Raw genomic sequence first — 17,494 nt, forward strand, 5'->3', positions numbered from 1 at the left:
CTAACCCTAACCCTAACCCTAACCCTAACCCTAACCCTAACCCTAACCCTAACCCTAACCCTAACCCTAACCCTAACCCTAACCCTAACCCTAACCCTAACCCTAACCCTAACCCTAACCCTAACCCTAACCCTAACCCTAACCCTAACCCTAACCCTAACCCTAACCCTAACCCTAACCCTAACCCTAACCCTAACCCTAACCTAGGCCTACTTATCTAGGAGTAACCCCTACTACTACTACTCCTATAAGGCTACCTACTAGGCGGCCTAATCGTCTTACTACTATTACTATAAGGCTATCTACTAGGTAGCCTAATTATCTAGCTACTATTACTCTATTATCTATAATAACTAATTAAATATTAGGAGATTAAGATATAGATATATAAGTTAACTCCTTTCCTATAGTAATAATTAGTTATAGTAAGCTAGTCTTATAATAGTAGGATTAAAGTACTAATCTAAGTTAGTATATAGGTAGAGAATTAGTACTTTAAGCCTAATACTTTAACTATAGAATCTATCTAAGAATATAAATAGTTAGAGACTATAATACTAATCTAGATAGACTATCTAGGTTAAGAAAAAGCTTAGACTACCTCTCTATAAAAAAACCTAGATAGCTCTATCTAGTTTAGAACCTATTAGTTAGATAGCTCTTATTATAAAATAAGCTTTAATTCTATATCTTTAGTAAGTAAATCTACTCTTCTTTAATTAATAGACGTCTCTTTTATAAATAGCGCCTATATAAGTCTCCTATCTATTAAAAATACTAATATTATAATAACTTAGGCCTATAATTTATAGCTAATAACTTATATGCATTATAGTAGATAAGTTCTATATATTATAGTAAGCTATTATACCTATAAGACTCTAAGTAAGTTATTAAAATGTTAGGACTAAGCGTAGCTATAGTAAAGACGTCTCTATAATATAGTTACTTTATAATAATTATACGCTGCGTGAACTCTTAGACTAAAGCGCTTCGTAATAAAACTATAATATATACCTACTATAGCTTCTCTTAAAGCTCTAGAAGACTCTTACGAATTTATAAATCTATACTAAAACCTTAAGTAAGAGTACTAGCTATAATTATAGCTATTATAAGGCTTACGATAATGGGACTCCTCTAATTAATAACCTTCTTACTCTTCCGCTTTCGGTCACGTTATATACTTCCCCCTACTTACGCGACACACTAATAACTTCACTTCTAATCATGCATTTACATCACCTAGACGACGGAAACCTCTTACGCTAACAGTCGTGTAACGGGAATTAGAAACCTTAGAGATGTTAAAGGATTTAGGCACTATGTCATCAGCATTGCCGCTATTCAAACTAAGTCCACCAAAGCGTAGATGCAAGCTCTTCATCTTCATAGGCCACGATACAACGGACTTCCATACTTTCTCGCAAGGGGGCGTCCTTGGGTGCGTTCGGATGCTCAAAGGCGCAATGCGCGCAGACTACGACAAAGTCAGACTGGGAATTGAATTGGCGTGGCTTTGCTTACGCTTGCTCGCCACAAACGGCTTGTTGTCGAAAATTTTGATAAAGGTAACCTCGTCATTTCGCTGCGAGTCGAGGTAGTACCACCGCTGATCAGGATGGTGCGAGATGCCGCAAGTTTGGCCGCGGAGCTCGAAGCGGTTGCGGTACAGGTTGACGGGATGGATGTTCGATGGTTTGATTGTCGTGAAGTCCATGGTGGCAAGAGGCCAGTCCTTCACTGGTCCATTCAGGGGCCGCCACACACTAACCTAAGTGTCAGTCGATGACACGTGCGCTTCGAGGAGATTGTTCTTACTTCACAACTTGCACACGACCCTTCAGAAGCTTGTCAGCTCCGTACCCAACGTGCTGGTGTACACGACGAACAGCCCCGACGGGTCCCCTGGAATAAGAGTCGGCGAAAAGATCGTGTGACTGATTGCCGTTCAAACTCACTGATCGACGTGCACATTCCCGGCTGGCTGCTCCCGTCCGTCAGGATTCTTACCCTTCAGCGCGGGATCTCGACGGCGCATGGTGTGGTCGAAGATGAATACTCGCGAAGCACCCATCTTCTTTTTGATAAGTTGTTCCAGATGGAGGTAGTACCGCTCCTTGGCGCCTTCTTCGTCTGTCCGGAGTTGTTCGACGTATTTGGCTCCCTCTGGATCATCGACATAAGTGAAGCCGTGCTTGTCGAGCTCGAAGCTGTTCTTCTTTGGACGCGCATCCATGACCTGCACGTCTTTATTGACGTATGAAAAGTTGGCCGTCTCGAAACCTTCTTCGGCTTGCCCGCGGTAGAAGGGCTCCTCGGCCATTGGGGCCATGAATTGCATTGAAGCAGGTACAGACGCCATTTCGACAGATCCAGGAGACAGAGAGAGCGGTATGCTTGATCTCAGAGTGCTGAGAGTTCTTTTTGATGTCAATGAGGCCGAGGTGTCGAGGTCCGGACATGGCCAAGAATGTCATCGCTTTCCGACCACCGTCGGGAGTCAAAATACACTCAAAAGCAACACACAGCGACATCATCTGCAAAGACAGCTTCGAATTTCAAAATGACTGACTCCTTTGACGTTCTCATCATTGGCGGTGGCCTCGCTGGCCTCAGCACCGCCCTGAGCCTGGTGCGGACGCTACACACGGCCGTCGTCTTCGACTCTCGGAACTATCGCAACCGCAAGGCAAACTGGCTGCATACACTGCCAGGCTGGGATGGGCGCGACCCCGAAGAATATCGCGCTGCCGCCAGACAAAACATCTTATCTAAATACAGCACCGTCCAATTTGCCACGGGCGTTGAAATCGACCATGTCAACCGCAATCCTGAAGCAGAATTTCCATTTGTTGCTACCGACACAAAAGGCCGGATTTGGCGAGGCCGTAAACTTGTCCTTGCAATGGGTATCCAGGATGTTCCGCTTGATGTCGAAGGATACAATGACTGCTGGGCAAATGGCATGTGCGTATTCCCCTTGCTCTTTACCGGTCCATACTAACCTTCCAGTTTCCACTGCCTGATTCACCGTGGCTACGAGGAGCGTGGATGCGCATCAGCGGGTGTCCTTGCTGCTGGCGGTGACGAAAACCTCAACGCTGCCAAAAATCTTGCCCTTCAGTGTCGCCGGTACACGTCGGGACCCGTCACCGTGTACACCCACGGCAACGAAGCGCTGGCTGCTGAATGCCGCGAAGTCCTTGGACCCATGGGATTTCGCATCGATTCACGCCGCATCGTTCGGTTCATCAAAGAACCAGTCCAATCGCAGCTCTCGGCTGTGTTCGATGACGGAGACAAGGTCACTGAAGGCTTCATTGTTCACCGGCCTCTCCCCCTCAACAACGGCGCCTTTGCAGCGCAATTGGGCATTGATACCAACGAGTTTGGCTTCTACAAAACCAATTCTCCGTTTTTCGAGACGTCTGTTCCTGGAGTATTTGCAGCTGGCGACTGTGGCGATCCCTTCAAAATTGGCACCTGCGCCGTCTCTATGGGAGCCATTGTGGCACGCGGCTTGCACATGCAGCTCGATGCGGGAAGCGGTCAGACGGCGGGACCGGCTTACCAGATTGTCAAATGAATTGAGAATGTAGAAATCAATCTATCTCATCCCCCGTGCAACCACTTTTGAGATGACGCTTTCTTCCGCGTCGGGGCTCGAGTTGCACGTGCCTGATTTTCGGATTCCCACCCGCTTTCCAAAGGATATGACGCAGTCTTCGACAACTATGGCAAATCATTGTGAGATGAAGAATCACATATCTCCAAGAGAGCTTCTTGTGGCGCTGTATGCACCACCGGCGTGCATAGACCAAGAGGCTACGAGGGAAAGTAGCACGCGAGTGTATTTTGCAAAAATGCCGCGAATGCAGAGGGCCAAAACGATCATGTTCGGGACCAGCAATATGGCATAATAGTCATCCAATTGCGGTCATTCCAATTTGCAGCAGGTTCTTGCGAAAAGGTGGGGCTACCGACTCTTCTCATCATTTGCTGCCAGCAGATGCCCCACAGGTTACCGACTGTGTACATTTGCCGGAAAGAACCAAACAACGGCGGGCACTGCTCTGGTGAACACACTCCGACCGCAACGAGGATAGAGAGAACGATGCGGTACATGAAACTCATGCTGTACTGCGTATGGAGCGCAGCGAGCCAGACAACGGCTATTTGTACGTAGAGCGGTGTGGTCTGGGTGTGTCGACGGCCTTCAAGTCGAAAGGGGTTCGTTTCGAGCAGAAAGAGAATATTATCTCTCATGATCCAACAGTAGATTCCGCGCTTGAAATTCTCCAACAGAAAACTTCTGTTTCCAACGCTAGTCAGTGCATTGAGTCTTTCTGGGCAGTTACGATAGTACGCACCGCCGATCCGTTATGTGTGCAGGAAGCTTGGGGGAGCGGCTCGACTGCCAGTTCCAGGGTACCCTGGGTCGCGCCACGTTGTCCACAAGTCGTAGCTCCATGCCAATTTTTTCCACAACGGTCGAGCTGAAGTGGGCGCTTTTTCAGGTTCCCATTTTTGGAATATTCCCCCCTGCTCAAGGTCTTGAAAAATACCAAACTCGAGCCACATAAGGGCAGACGAAAGCAGCATGGTCATGTTCTGATAGTCTGCATCGATCCCTTCTGTGCAGTGAAAGCGTGCGAGGATGTGGGAGAAAATTGCATCTGTTTCGATGGATTTGCGCATATTTGCGGGTCGAATCAAAATTGAGAATGTTAGAACCAGGTAGAAAGAGGAAACGAAGAGGCCGGGCATTGGGAGACGCTCATCCAAGGACGGTGCCCAAAGCAGGGAGAACCGTGACAATAATTCGACAAAACAAAGACGAAAAGTTGCTTAAATTTTTATAACAGGAGATGGCCGACAATTGATACACTAAGCACCTGGACACAAATTCTGGCACAGAGACTGATGGCTGTTTACCAGATCCGGACCACTCGAGCATCATGGAGTCGACTCTTGTCAAAATCAACACGCTTCCATGACCCTCAGCCCTGCCGCACGCTTCATATCCCTTAATCCCGAAATGATGCCGAAGCTCACATCCTCACTGCGGGGGATCACCCTGAAAGGCAAGGCCCCCTGGTCGATCAGCTGGACCCTTTCCCGCACAGCCGCAAGCAATCTCGAGCCCAACCCACAGCTTTGAAAATATGGATCCAGATAAGAAATCACCATGGCTGTCGTGTCGAGCTCTGCTTGACCAGTTCGTCAACGGCGGCTTGCGCGGCCTTGAATCGCGTCTGCACTTCGGCTGTTTCCGAGTTCGGCCACACGGTGATGTCGGAAGCGAGACTCAATTCTGGACGGAGTTCGTTAGAGAGTAAACAAAGAGGTGTGATTGGAGACAACTGACTGGATGGATAGGAGTCTGCTGGACGCGTGGCTGAGGATCCGAGGCGCAAAAGAGCGCAGCCAACAAGATGCGACGGAACCTTCTTGAACGAGTTGACGGGGCGGAATTCGTGGACAAGCAGTAGCGCTTTCGAATCGACCAGCAGACGCGGAAGTCGCCACTCGAGGTAGCTCAAAATTTCCTGCTGGTTGAAGGCGAGGCCAGCAGCGTTGAGTGCACCGGTTGTGAAGGGCTGCGCGACGAGATTGATCAATGCCGACAGATCGGCCGGCTGTGCTGGCCACAAGCGGCACATTCCATTTCGTCTTCAACAGTCATGATCGGGGTCAGTGGTGGGCTGCGTGAGGGCGAATTGTGGTCAAGTAAGAGCTAGGTATTATGAGCCTGTGATGTCAGACTTTGATATCGGAAACCGAGTCGAGCGGATCGGACCGCAGACCTTGATTTAAGAATGCATATTAAGCTTTCAGAACTGCCTTTTCGCTCCACATGTTTGCCGCTGCCGCTGCTGCTCGCACATCCAAAATTCTTCCTCGCGCTCGCGCCTTGTTGTCGTCGTTTGAACAACACCATCGTCTCGCAACAACAATGGCCTCCTTCGATGTCGACGTCCTCATCATCGGCGGTGGACCTGCCGGCCTCGCGGCAGCTACGTCTCTGAACAGATTGCTGCACCCGTGCATCGTCTTCGACTCGGGCGTTTACCGCAACGCTCGCGCCCCTCACATGCACAACGTCCCTACTTGGGACCACAAGAGTCCGGAGGAATATCGCGAAGCGGCACGCAAGGATCTCACGGACCGGTACAGCACTACTCGCATTGTTCGCGCCAGAGTTGACAAGCTGGCCAAGTTGGTCAACGGAGGCTTCGAGGCTGTGGATGACGCGGGAAATAAGTACACTGGAAAAAAGGTCGTCCTGGCGACGGGCATTGAGGACTTGTTTCCCGACATTGCAGGATACGATGATTGCTGGGGTCATGGAATGTAATGGGATATCCATCTGCCCCTTCCAACGCTGACAACGATTGTACTGAGAAATCTGCGACAGCTACCATTGTTTGTTCTGCCACGGCTACGAGGAGCGCGGAGCTCCCCAGGCCGGTATCCTGGCCGTCGAGGACATGGGAGACCTGCCGCATTCGATCACCGTTGGCTGCATGGCACAACGCTTGGCGAAGAAAGTGACGCTTCTGACGCACGGCAACAGGGCCTTGACGCAGGAAATTTCCGCGGCGGCAGCAGAGAAAGGTTTTGCGGTTGACTCGAGAAAAATCGCCCGCTTCAGGAAGATTCCAGGCGATAACGCGGACGTGGAGGTCGAATTTGAAGACGGCGCGAAGGAAGTGTTTGGCTTCGTTGCCCACAAGCCGCGGAGCAGGGTGAATGGTCCGTTTGCAGACCAGCTGGGCATCCAGTTGAGTCCTGGTTTCGACCTCCAGACCAACCCGCCCTTTAACGAGACAAATGTCCCTGGTGTCTTCGCAGCAGGAGACTGCGCAACTCCATTCAAGGCAGTGGCACCGGGCATCTCCATGGGCCTGTTCGCTGCGAATGGCGCGGCCATGCAAATCCAGCAGGGCAAATGAGATGTTTTCAGACTATCAGAGTAGATCATAGACTTGCACTGATCCGGCTTCATTGCATTGTTTCAATCAATAGCTGCCAAATACTCCTCTGCATTTGTGCCCGTCATTCGCAAATTTTTCTCAGTCCTCAACTTGAAGTATTGTCGGGAAAAAATGCCATGATAAACGTTCTTTCAATCCCCCGCGTCAGGAGTTTCTTTGTCGTCGCGAATCTTTGCCATGGATGCGGTCCCTGATAGACGAGATCGACGCCCTGAGTCCTCGGATGCCGAGTCTTTCGGCCCGCTCCCCGTGGGGACTGCATAGGTCACCGATCATCTGCACTGCTTGAACCATGTGGGCATATTCTATCGATAACCGTGCGATTCAAGTATTCAAAGGAACGTCAGTGCCGGTCAGTGGGATTAATTAGGCGTTGCCGTGTAGTTTGCCGCAACTTCGTGTCGTTAGGGGAAGGCATACCACTGTTCGCTTTTTGAGCCCTACACTATCAGCAAGTCGTGCTTTGCACTGCAAAGATCTATGTGAGCAAGGCAGTCTTTGGATGGATGTAGATAATACTGTTGCTTGTACACGCAAGTGCTGAAATCAAACTCCAACTTGGACTGCATCTCGGGAACCGACTCGAGCCCAGGCTTTGGAAAATATCACAGGCGTTTTTCCAGAGACGCAAACCCCAATGCAGATTCATCGAAGAGACAGCAACGAAAACACGCCTACAGCCCCAGGACCGCAAACAATAACACCGGCAAACATGCATTCCAAGGGAACAGCCGTTTGGTACTTTGCCTATGGGTCCAACATGAGCCGGGCAAAGTTCATCGACTCTCGTGGCATTAAACCGATCAAAACGGCACGCGCGCGCGTCCCGGGATGGAAACTAACGACCGAGATTCCGGGAACTCCGTATACGGAGCCGGCGTTCACGTCCATCCGAGCGATTACAGGGACGGACGATGCCAAGGCACGCGAGGTGATCGGTGTCGCGTACCTCATCACAGCTGAACAGTACATTCACCTCGTTGCATCCGAGGGTGGCGGTATCGCCTACGCCGATATTGCGTTGCCCGCGGTCCCCGTCGACGTCAGCGACGAGGCCATGACGGGGCCAAACTTCACAATCCGCACGCTGGGCACCATCATGGAGCGAAATCCGCCGGCTGTCCCAAGCCAGAGATATATGGTGGGTCTCTTTTTGAAAACACTGATTTCTGGCAGAAGGAATACTGACGGAGATGTCCAGAATCTTCTCACGGACGGCGCTGCTGATGCCAACCTGCCTGACGACTACAGCCAGTACCTTCAAAACCTCCCCGTATACCATCCACCTAGAAACATCGTGCGCAAGATTGGTGCCCTGCTTTTCCTGGCCTTCTGGAGTCCCGTTATGTTTCTGATAGAGAAGATAGCTCTGGCCAGCTTGGGTCCGGACGGCAATGCGCCAGCAGGCACTGCACAGGTGGTTCGATTTGTGATTTATCTCATGTGGGCCTATCACGATTGCATTCATGCGCCCATTTGGGGGAGAGGCGATGGGATGGACGGGTAACATCTGTAATTTGCTTTGAAATGATGGGTGAAGCCAGTGCGAAAACGGTCACCTCAAAGCAAACGATGAAATCCTGCAGTCGATGTGTGCGCCGGAGCGTCTGTCAGGAAATGAATTCTTTTCATTCTTCTTCCATGAAACATCGCGTGCAGTGTCTCGAACACTCAGTCGTCAAGCATTTTAAAAGTACCATGTCCGGCACTTAACCATGACTCTTTTCAAACGCCTCAATTCCCACTGCCAACCGCTCGAGACCCTCTCGCAAATCCTCTGGCTCCATGGCAAAAGAAAGCCGGTACCAGCCCGGCGCAGCGGCTGCGTACCCCTTGCCCGAGCTGACAGCAACCTGCTTCTCTGCCAATACTTTGCTCAAGTCGGCCTCCTGTTCCCAAGTTTCGACCTTGTCGGACAGCTTCGCCCAGACGAAGATGCCTGCGTTGGCGGGAACGTATTGAATTCTGCGAGTGCGGAAGAATTTGGCAATGGTCTCGTAGGCAACAGCCAGCCTGGTCTTGTTCAATGCGATGAAGCTGTCTGTGACTGCCGGGTCGGAAAGCAGTGCAGTAATTGCAACTGCAGTGAGTCCGGAGACTTGCGTGTTGGCAGCCATGGCAACTCCACACGTCATCGCAGGGCTCCCTTGGCTCACAAGTGCACCCTTTTCGAGGCATAAGCAAATTGAAACGCGGCTCAATTGAAAAGGGAATCTCACCAGTCGAAAGCCACTGCAGCCAAAGTCTTTGCTTACACTCCAAATGACATGAGCTCTGGCAGGATTCACCTTGATCTGCGCCAGATCCAAACTCAACACCGAGATGAAAGGGACCGGGTCGACCAAATCGGCCGAGTCGTAAATAGACAGGGCGTATATCTCGTCCGAGATGAAGTGGAGGTCGTGCTTCTCGCAAAACATAGCAATGGCTTCCAAAGCCTTCTTGGTGTAGCACTGGCCCAGCGGGTTGTGAGGGTTGCAAAGGACCACGCCTCTAACCTTTTTGTCCGCTTTAGCATAGGACGCTTCCAGATCATCCACCACCTTTTCGTTGAAAATTTTGTCATCCGGCGATGTGACGGGTATGATGCTGACTTTTGGGACGACGTCGAATTGGAAGTGGAAACCGCCTGAAGGATTTTCATTAGCAGGCCGTGAGCAACGTGATGTGTGCCCAAAACCTACTCCAGAAAGGTGCCAGAACTAACATGCCGTCTCCAGCGTCACATATGTTCATCAAAAGTGACGCCAGAATGGCCCCTCCACCCGGTCCTAATACGAGTTGGGATGGCTCGACCGGAACCTTGGGAGCAAAGTACCTGTTGAAGGCATCTGATAATGCAGCCATCACATTGGGGTCGCCCGCGAACCCTCTTTGATACGACAAAACCTGCTTGTTCAGACGCTTGCTAATGGCATCCTTGAAGAAGTCCACCAGCTCCGATCTGATCAACCAATTCTCAGCCGTGCCAAAGTCAATGGGCGGGTTGCTGGAGCTTCGCTGCGCAACTTGAATGGCAATCTTTGGCATGACACTCTCAACAGTGCCATTCATCCGCTCGGAAAGGGCCATGATGATTTTGGAGCTTGGTAAGCTTTCCAGAGGACGCCTAGGCCAAGGAAGCGAGTGATATGGTCTTTATCCCCGACGCGGCTGAACGGGACACTTTCTCGCACGTCCGGGTCGGAAACCGACCTGAGAGCCGCACCCGTTCCTGACAATCATTCCCGAGTCGGGAATTCAAGGTTGTCTGGAATAAGGTGTTGGCTGCAACCTTGTGTTAAATAGGGTATCTGCGGCTAGAATTAACTTGCATCCGTTGGTTTACACACACCAACAAACCTTTGCCATGATTCGCAAACTTTCTCCAACTGTGCTTGCACACTTCCAGAACATCTGCAACCATTACCCCGACAATGTTGCCGTACAGGATGGCGCCGAAACTCTCACATATCGCGCCCTGGACAGGCGGTCGTCGTCCCTTGCCCGGTACCTGCGGAAAGCCGGAGCGCGCCCGTCGTGCGTTATACCGATACTCACGAGCTCTTGTCTGCACATGGTGGTCGGAGTACTTGGAATTCTGAAGGCGGGAGCAATCTACGTACCCATAGATCGCGACCAGTGGCCACGTGAAAGAATTGACAATGTCCTGGGCAGGACGTGCTCTGGGCTTGCCGTCTACACGGGGAGACCGATCGAGATTCCAGACACGGTCATGGTGAACGTGGAAGACGTGACAAACGAACGGAATCCAATTGACGACGGAGAAAGAGATCATCTTCCGGACCTGGCGACCATCATCTTCACCTCGGGCACGACGGGCGAGCCCAAAGGTGTTGAGATCCGGCACGAATCCTTGGCCAATTTCGTGACGACGCCTCCTTTCAACTATAACGTGACACCCGAGGATCGAGTGCTACTCGTTCTGTCCGTAGCTTTCGACGGTAAGTCTTTGAGCTGAGCGTACCGTCTCGTGGAAGGTTTCGGCAAAAGCTAACGCTGCGTCAGCATGCATGGGAACATTATTCAGCACTCTCTGCAATGGCGGAACAGTCATCCTGGCCAACCGGTCGAACTTGCAGGAGCAGAGCTATCGGTGCAGCGTCATTGTCGCCACCCCCTCGATCCTTGAGGCTCTGGAGCCGCCCTCGTCGCCCTACGATTACCCATGCCTCGACAGGATAGTGCTTGGAGGGGAGACACCATCTAGAAGACTTTTGGAGTCCTGGAATGTCTTGGAGAGGCCAGTATGGATCGCATACGGACCAACTGAAGCTACTTGCGCGACCTTGAGCGGAGTTGTACCAAGATGTCCCGAGAGTGGAGAGTTCAGACCAACCATTCTTGGAACTGCCATTGATGGCGCCACAGTTGCGATCGTGGACGATGATGGAGTCGAGATTGACACCCTTGATGAAGAAGGAGAGCTCCTGATCTTCGGCATCGGACTGGCCAGGGGATACTGGCGCGACGAGCGGCGGACAAGCGAAAAGTTCATCATCCACAACGGAAAACGTGCATACAAAACAGGAGACGTTGTGAGGTGGAGAGTCAGGGAGGACGGAGCGAAGGTCGTCGAATTCTGTGGACGGCGCGATCGAACTGTCAAGATTCGAGGATTCCTGGTCAATCTCGAGCTTGATGTGGATGCGGCTATCCTGGCTGTGGACAAGAGTCTCAAGGTGGTACATTCGGTAATGATCGGGAAGAAGCTCTGCACCGCCGTGTCCCCACCGATCACTGATCCTAAGGCTTTCAGATCGATGTTGATGGCCAAGGCTCCAGCATATCTTGTGCCTGACTACATCGTGGGGCTGGATTCGCTTCCAACGACGCCCAACGGCAAACTTGACCCACGGAAGCTGGTCGAGATCCTCAAAACCGTCGTACCCAGCGGCGATGATGGAGTTGAGAAGATAGTCGATAGGCCAACAGACCTCAAATCTGTCATCGTCGGTGGCATGGCTCGCATTCTCGACGTCCCAACATGCACGATCGACGTCGACCAGCCTTTCGTCAGCCAAGGTCTTCACTCGCTTGCGGCCGTCATGCTGTCTTCGCACTGTCGACGGCTTGGCTTCGCCATCCGCGTCGAAGATATCCTCACCGCACCTTCAATCAACAGCCTGCTCCAAGTCTCCAGCTGCACGCCAGACATCTCCAAGAGGCCCAGCTCGAGGCGAGCAGTGACAGAAAGCCCCCTGACTACGCTTCAAAAGCTTCTCGTCTTCGAGAGTGTTCGACAAAAGAAGGCAAACGTCGTCCAGCACATGGCAGCATATCATACAGCCGACATTCCGCGCTTACATGCTGCTTGGCAGACCGTGGTCGCAGTCGAGCCCATTTTTCGCACCCAACTGGACATTGAAACTCAGACGCAACGCGTCGGGTCCGAGGCGCCATTCCAGTGGAGTGAGCATACTGTGCGCTCGCAGTACGAAATCGAGCAGAAAACTGACGAGGCCGCTGTCGCTGCTGGGCTGGGTGCCTGTTTCACCGTGCTGCACTTGCCGGCCGACGAGAGCATCCTCATCTTTTCCATCCACCACGCCTTGGTCGATGGCTTCTCCGCGTCCCTTATCCTGAACAAGGTATCTGCCGCCTTGGACGGTCGCAAGTTTGAACAATCCTCACCCTTCCCCGTCGCCGTCGAAAGCCTGCAGGCGCTCTCGACACGGATGGCCATCGAGGCCGACATTTTCTGGCGACAACAGGACAGAGCATTTCCCGATGCCGCTGGAGAAATGTTGCTCTCGAAGCCTTCTCACGGCGAGGCTATTCATGCAGAGCACTCGTTGCAGACAGGCCTTGACGTTGCGGCCCTGACCAAATGCGCCCGAACTCTCCGCACGACACCCGCAGCTTTCCACTACGCAGCCTGGGCGCTTGTTCTTTCCAGCTACTCTAACTCGGATTCCGTGCTCTTCGGCGCTATCGTCTCGGCGAGGAGCCTCGGGTTCGATGGGGCTGACAGTATCGTCGGCCCCCTCATTAGCACGCAGCCGCTGCGCATCACCGTTGACAGGGACGGGACGGCAGCTTCGTTCGTTCGGGACATGTACCGCACAGTGCAGGCGCTGTCCAAGTTTCAGGCCTGTGAGCGAAAGGGTCAGCCCCTGCGCTTCTGTTCGACCCTCGCCATCCAATTCGACGCACCTTCGATGCGTAAGGCAGCCGTCGAACCGCTGCGGCCGCCAGTTGTCAAGGAAGCGCCGGGCTTGCCGCTGAATTTGTTGGTCGAAGGAGACGGAACGGTGCGGTTCTTATACCGCCGCGACGCCTTCACCGACGAGGACATGAGGCACATGGCGACCGTGTATCAGAACCTGCTGCACGCGGTCGTCCAACCGGAGCTCACCTTGCGGGAATGCCTAGGCCGGCGGCTGGGCCATGGCCTCTCCCAAAAGCTGCTTGCGCGCGGCAACTACGAGTCCCCTACCACCTACGTTCGCAAGCCCAGGCCCACCGTCACGAGCCTCATCGAGCAGGCCGCCAACGCCAATTCCGACATGGTCGCGGTAGAGAGGGGTGCAGCGAAGCTGACTTATGGCGAACTGATGGTGTGCTCGTCGAGGATTGCGAGTATCGCCGAGAGGCTCGTCAAGCCCGGGGACGTCGTATGCGTCGTGTCAGACCGCTCCATCAACTGGATCGTCGGCGTTTGCGCGGCCCTCAAGGTCGGTGCTGTGTATTGCCCGCTCGATGCATCGCACGCGGCCGAGTATCGCGCTGAGCTACTGCGGAGCAGTGGCGCGACTTTGTTGCTCTGCACAGAAAGCTCACAGCTGCAAGAGCCTATGGCGGGCGGACCTGTGGCCCTGGCCATTGATCAGATCCTTGCTAGTAATGTACAGCCATCGCCTTCTGCGCCGAAGTTGCAGAGCAGCAGAGATGCCGCATTCCTCTGCTTCACTTCGGGTTCCACCGGCAAGCCAAAGGGTGAGTTTCAACTTACTTCATTCAGATCTCCAGCTGACTTCCAACAGGTGTCCTATGCGAGCACGGAGGTGTCACTGCCTTCCATTCCGACCTCGAGGTAAGGCTCAACAGCGCACCGGGAGTTCGTATCGCGCAGTTCCTGTCGCCAGGCTTCGATGGCTGTGTGCACGAAGTGTTTGCATCCCTCTGCTATGGCGCAACGCTGGTACTCAGGAAGGAGCCGGAGAACCCGTTCTCGCACCTCGGAGATGTAGACGTCGCCATGATGACGCCGTCTGTGGCCGCGGGGCTTGACCCGAGCGATTACCCAAACCTCAAATGCGTATGTCCTTCTCCGAGCCTTTATCTTTGAATCCGTAGTAATGACTTTGCTTCCAGGTTTACTTCGCTGGCGAGCCCGTGCAGCAGACGACTTTGAACAAGTGGGCGGTCGGAAGGACGCTGTACAACTTGTATGGTCCGACTGAGGTACGTTACCACTACCAAACGTGATCAGACAGTGCGGAGTACTCACCATTTGAAATTTCAGGGAACAATCGGGGCTTGTCAACAGAAGCTGCGAGCAGGCATACCAGTCAATGTCGGTCCGCCAGTCCCGTCCACAAGGCTGTATATTCTGGACGATCGCATGGAACTGGCACCACCCGGCGTTATCGGCAACGTCTTCATCGCTGGCGTCCAAGTCAGCCGCGGATACATCAACATGCCAGCCCGAACGGCGCGCGAGTTCCTGCCTGACCCCTTTTGCCCAAATCTCCCGGAAGAGCGCATGTACCGCACCGGCGACTTGGGCTTCTGGGATGGCGCGGGCAACGTACATGTGCGCGGGCGTCAGGATAGGCAGATCAAGATGCGTGGCTTCCGCGTCAACCTGGACGATGTCGGAGCCATCGCGGTGCGCGAGATGGCGTCGGCCGTGCGGAAGGCCGTGGCTACGGAGCACAACGGCAAGCTGGTGCTATGGGTTGAGCCCGAAGACGTCGACACTGAGGAGCTGGCGCGCCGGCTGCACCGCGCGCTTCCCCAGCATGCGCAGCCCAAGCAGATCACGGCCAAGCATCGGCTGCCGCTGTCGCGCAACGGAAAGCTGGACGCAAAAGCGCTCGCGCAACAGGCAGCCGTCTTCGAGCCGCCCTGTGCCGGCACTATGAAAGGGAATGAAGCGCTCAGCCTGACACGTTACGAGGCACTCATCGCGCAGGAATGGCGCCTGCTGCTGGGTTTGGACGCTTTGGTCAGCTTGTCGCCTGGTGACAGCTTCACGGGGCTGGGCGGTCACTCGGTGCTGCAGCTAAGTCTGGCAGCCCGACTGCGCAGCGTCTGCGAAATCCCTCTGTCGGTCAAGGACGTCATCAGGGCGCCCACACTTGCCGACTTGGCCGCCGTTGTGGAGATGCGAGTACAGGCTCGCAAGACACGGCCGCAGGGAACGCTTCAGGCTACGCCATTGGGCACAAGGAAGCTCTCGCCCGCGGAACTCGAGTGGTGGCACCGATACCAGGACTCGAAGAGCCCGTGCGCTTTCAACGTCCCGTGGGTTGCTGAGCTTCAGCCCGGAATGGATTTGGAGCGGCTTGTCGGTGCGGTCGAGGCGGTCATGAACCGGCATCGGATTCTTCGCTCGCGCTTCGTGGATATTGGGGAGGGCCGAGTTGAGCGCCTCATGAGGGATGAGCCGATCAAGGTGCAGATGGTGAAGTCGATCAACGTCCGAGACTTTGTCAACCAGCCCTTTGACCTCAGTAGAGACGTCCTGGTGCGGGTGGTGCTGTCACCCTCAGTGTTGGCCATTAGCATCTCGCACATCATCTGTGACCTCACGGCACTCCAAGCGCTGCTGGCCGAGGTCGCCACGCTGTTCAATGGCGGCGAACTGCCGCTGCTGCAGCGGGACTACTTTGACACCACTGCGTGGAGCCAACCGACTGAGGTGGAGAGCGCTGTCTTCTGGGCCTCGAACCTACACGGCCTGAAGCTTCGGCGTGAAGAGTATGAGGATGACGGCTGCGGTGGCCAGCGACCCTGGCGAAAGTCGTACAGGGGCACTTCGCTGCTGCTCCCCGTGCCACAGAAGCTCTACCACGGAATCCTCGCGCTAACCACAGCCAACGGCCTTACTCTCCATCAATTCGGCCTCGCTGCGACTGGAGTGGTACTGCATGCGCTTTGCGGTCGTGGAGATGTGGTACTCGGCAGCCCGTATGCGAACCGGACTTCCGTCGACGACCAAAATGTGGTTGGACTTTTCCTGCAGGCGCTACCTGTCCGCGTCAAGGCGGAGACACAATACTCGACGCTGACATCGATGGACGTACTGCGCAGCGTGCAATGCGCGTCGCAGAGCTCACTGGCCCACGCCGTGCCATGGCCACGGCTGCTCGAGCACCTCGGCCTACCCTTTCCATCGCATCGTCAGCAGCTCTTCGACTGCGTTGTCACTTTTCACGACGACCGCATGACGGAGCAATCCGTTTTCCCGGTGGATGGAGTGCATCCCATGCACGTCTGGACTGAGGGGGCCAAATTTGGGGTGCTTTTCGAGTGGCACGTCTTTGCCGACCGTCTGTCGGTCCGCTTCGAGTATGACACCGATCGTGTGTCGGAGACTTTGGTCAGGATCCTACAGAGCATGCTGCTGCAGGCTGTCGAGGCTCTGTTGGACCCGGAGCGGCAGTATGCGCAACTGGTCCGCCGATTGGACGCTCTTTTGCAGCAGCAGTGTTTGGCATTGGGCGCAGATGTGGGGGAAATGCGCGCTTTGGCTGTGGAGCATCTACGGGGCGTTTGATTCGAGTCTGTTCCTTTCCCTTTCTACTTCATCTTCTTGTCCACTTATTCTTCTTTTCTTCCCTTGTCGTTGCATTCGTGGAGTTTTTGGTGATTGTGGTATCTCAAGCAGACTAGACTGAGCATATAGACATTTAGATTTTCTGCGTCTGATGCGGCGTTAAAGTCCAACGTGGGGTGGGGCGGGAAGTTGAAAAAAGTGGGATGTTCTTTTAGTGCGAGGTGCGCCCTGAATGAGCCTCCAGAAGGCGCCTCCAGGCCACTCAGACTAAAAGAATAGTTTTACACGCATCAAATACTACCTAGATAAAACCTAATGAAACTTGACCTCTTCAGTTAGTAAAATTACTCAGTGCTTGTATAGGTTGTAAGGTTGCTCAGGCTAAAAGAACACGCCCAATATGTTCACTGATGTTCCAGCGATCAGACCCCTCGGACGGTCGGACCCGAGCCGACATCTATTCCAACCCAAAGAGGCAAAGTGCGGGGTGACGTGGCGACCGAATTCGGCTGGGAGCAGCGAAGCATTGACCTCCCCACCTCGCAAACACCACCCCATCCATCACCTCAACTGCCGCCATCACGACCGCCATCAAGCACGCCATTTCTCTGCCTTGCAACAGAATCCTCGCTCCAGCAGTTTTTCCCCTTTGTGTTTGTCAACCCACGTCCGAGCAGTGTCAGACGATTTCGAATCCAGCTGCCACAGGACAACATTTGTTCGACATGAATCTATCTGGGGCATCACAGAGAGCCTCTCAGGTTGT

General features: G+C 53.5%; 8 protein-coding genes across 8 annotated transcripts; 4 read left to right on the forward strand and 4 right to left on the reverse strand.

The window, feature by feature from the left end:
• Window positions 1–1,260: 1,260 nt before the first annotated feature.
• On the reverse strand, window positions 1,261–2,389 carry IWZ02DRAFT_421033 (uncharacterized protein). Its single transcript, XM_066765842.1, has 4 exons — window positions 1,962–2,389; window positions 1,822–1,908; window positions 1,528–1,769; window positions 1,261–1,480 (listed from the first exon to the last, which is right to left on the reverse strand). Exons 1-4 carry the CDS (start codon window positions 2,363–2,365, stop codon window positions 1,353–1,355), a joined length of 861 nt encoding a protein of 286 aa, XP_066621451.1. The 5' UTR covers window positions 2,366–2,389; the 3' UTR covers window positions 1,261–1,352.
• Window positions 2,390–2,566: 177 nt separating this feature from the next.
• Window positions 2,567–3,835, forward strand: IWZ02DRAFT_499951 (uncharacterized protein; the record flags this gene model as incomplete). The annotated part of the gene is made up of 2 exons (XM_066770243.1): window positions 2,567–2,970; window positions 3,016–3,835. 2 exons carry the CDS (start codon window positions 2,567–2,569, stop codon window positions 3,587–3,589), a joined length of 978 nt encoding a protein of 325 aa, XP_066621452.1. The 3' UTR covers window positions 3,590–3,835.
• A 4-nt stretch (window positions 3,836–3,839) lies between these two features.
• On the reverse strand, window positions 3,840–4,627 carry IWZ02DRAFT_288035 (uncharacterized protein). The gene is made up of 2 exons (XM_066763735.1): window positions 4,374–4,627; window positions 3,840–4,315 (listed from the first exon to the last, which is right to left on the reverse strand). The coding sequence occupies exons 1-2, from the start codon at window positions 4,472–4,474 to the stop codon at window positions 3,895–3,897; spliced, it is 522 nt and encodes a 173-aa protein (XP_066621453.1). The 5' UTR covers window positions 4,475–4,627; the 3' UTR covers window positions 3,840–3,894.
• A 195-nt stretch (window positions 4,628–4,822) lies between these two features.
• On the reverse strand, window positions 4,823–5,826 carry IWZ02DRAFT_453669 (uncharacterized protein). The gene has a single exon (XM_066767670.1). The coding sequence runs from the start codon at window positions 5,664–5,666 to the stop codon at window positions 5,187–5,189; it is 480 nt and encodes a 159-aa protein (XP_066621454.1). The 5' UTR covers window positions 5,667–5,826; the 3' UTR covers window positions 4,823–5,186.
• A 36-nt stretch (window positions 5,827–5,862) lies between these two features.
• Window positions 5,863–7,042, forward strand: IWZ02DRAFT_421038 (putative thioredoxin reductase glit-like protein). The gene is made up of 2 exons (XM_066765843.1): window positions 5,863–6,357; window positions 6,422–7,042. Exons 1-2 carry the CDS (start codon window positions 5,960–5,962, stop codon window positions 6,957–6,959), a joined length of 936 nt encoding a protein of 311 aa, XP_066621455.1. The 5' UTR covers window positions 5,863–5,959; the 3' UTR covers window positions 6,960–7,042.
• A 621-nt stretch (window positions 7,043–7,663) lies between these two features.
• IWZ02DRAFT_288045 (gliotoxin biosynthesis protein GliK) lies at window positions 7,664–8,612 on the forward strand. Its single transcript, XM_066763736.1, has 2 exons — window positions 7,664–8,142; window positions 8,203–8,612. The coding sequence occupies exons 1-2, from the start codon at window positions 7,714–7,716 to the stop codon at window positions 8,506–8,508; spliced, it is 735 nt and encodes a 244-aa protein (XP_066621456.1). The 5' UTR covers window positions 7,664–7,713; the 3' UTR covers window positions 8,509–8,612.
• IWZ02DRAFT_288066 (pyridoxal phosphate-dependent transferase) lies at window positions 8,610–10,187 on the reverse strand. Its single transcript, XM_066763737.1, has 3 exons — window positions 9,686–10,187; window positions 9,221–9,630; window positions 8,610–9,166 (listed from the first exon to the last, which is right to left on the reverse strand). Exons 1-3 carry the CDS (start codon window positions 10,071–10,073, stop codon window positions 8,711–8,713), a joined length of 1,254 nt encoding a protein of 417 aa, XP_066621457.1. The 5' UTR covers window positions 10,074–10,187; the 3' UTR covers window positions 8,610–8,710.
• Window positions 10,188–10,350: 163 nt separating this feature from the next.
• Window positions 10,351–17,083, forward strand: IWZ02DRAFT_421047 (uncharacterized protein; the record flags this gene model as incomplete). Its single annotated transcript, XM_066765844.1, has 5 exons — window positions 10,351–10,945; window positions 11,010–13,940; window positions 13,988–14,262; window positions 14,319–14,408; window positions 14,470–17,083. The coding sequence occupies 5 exons, from the start codon at window positions 10,351–10,353 to the stop codon at window positions 16,726–16,728; spliced, it is 6,150 nt and encodes a 2,049-aa protein (XP_066621458.1). The 3' UTR covers window positions 16,729–17,083.
• Window positions 17,084–17,494: the final 411 nt, after the last annotated feature.

This window comes from Phyllosticta citriasiana, assembly GCF_038021145.1.
Source record: "Phyllosticta citriasiana strain CBS 120426 chromosome Unknown IWZ02scaffold_8, whole genome shotgun sequence".
Classification (NCBI taxonomy): Eukaryota; Fungi; Ascomycota; class Dothideomycetes; order Botryosphaeriales; family Phyllostictaceae; genus Phyllosticta; species Phyllosticta citriasiana.

Bases quoted from the DNA above. Each gene is read 5' to 3' on its own strand.
- IWZ02DRAFT_421038 (XM_066765843.1), top strand. From the start codon at position 5,960: ATGGCCTCCTTCGATGTCGACGTCCTCATCATCGGCGGTGGACCTGCC. The intron at 6,358-6,421 runs GTAATGGGATAT...AATCTGCGACAG, and splicing joins GATTGCTGGGGTCATGGAAT to CTACCATTGTTTGTTCTGCC.
- IWZ02DRAFT_421033 (XM_066765842.1), bottom strand. From the start codon at position 2,365: ATGGCGTCTGTACCTGCTTCAATGCAATTCATGGCCCCAATGGCCGAG. The intron at 1,909-1,961 runs GTGAGTTTGAAC...CTCTTATTCCAG, and splicing joins GGGAATGTGCACGTCGATCA to GGGACCCGTCGGGGCTGTTC. The intron at 1,481-1,527 runs GTAAGCAAAGCC...ACTTTGTCGTAG, and splicing joins GCCGTTTGTGGCGAGCAAGC to TCTGCGCGCATTGCGCCTTT.
- IWZ02DRAFT_288035 (XM_066763735.1), bottom strand. From the start codon at position 4,474: ATGGAGCTACGACTTGTGGACAACGTGGCGCGACCCAGGGTACCCTGG. The intron at 4,316-4,373 runs GTGCGTACTATC...CGTTGGAAACAG, and splicing joins GCACACATAACGGATCGGCG to AAGTTTTCTGTTGGAGAATT.
- IWZ02DRAFT_288045 (XM_066763736.1), top strand. From the start codon at position 7,714: ATGCATTCCAAGGGAACAGCCGTTTGGTACTTTGCCTATGGGTCCAAC. The intron at 8,143-8,202 runs GTGGGTCTCTTT...GGAGATGTCCAG, and splicing joins TCCCAAGCCAGAGATATATG to AATCTTCTCACGGACGGCGC.
- IWZ02DRAFT_288066 (XM_066763737.1), bottom strand. From the start codon at position 10,073: ATGGCCCTTTCCGAGCGGATGAATGGCACTGTTGAGAGTGTCATGCCA. The intron at 9,631-9,685 runs GTAGGTTTTGGG...AAAATCCTTCAG, and splicing joins AGTTCTGGCACCTTTCTGGA to GCGGTTTCCACTTCCAATTC. The intron at 9,167-9,220 runs GTGAGATTCCCT...TGCCTCGAAAAG, and splicing joins GCTGCAGTGGCTTTCGACTG to GGTGCACTTGTGAGCCAAGG.
- IWZ02DRAFT_453669 (XM_066767670.1), bottom strand. From the start codon at position 5,666: ATGTGCCGCTTGTGGCCAGCACAGCCGGCCGATCTGTCGGCATTGATC.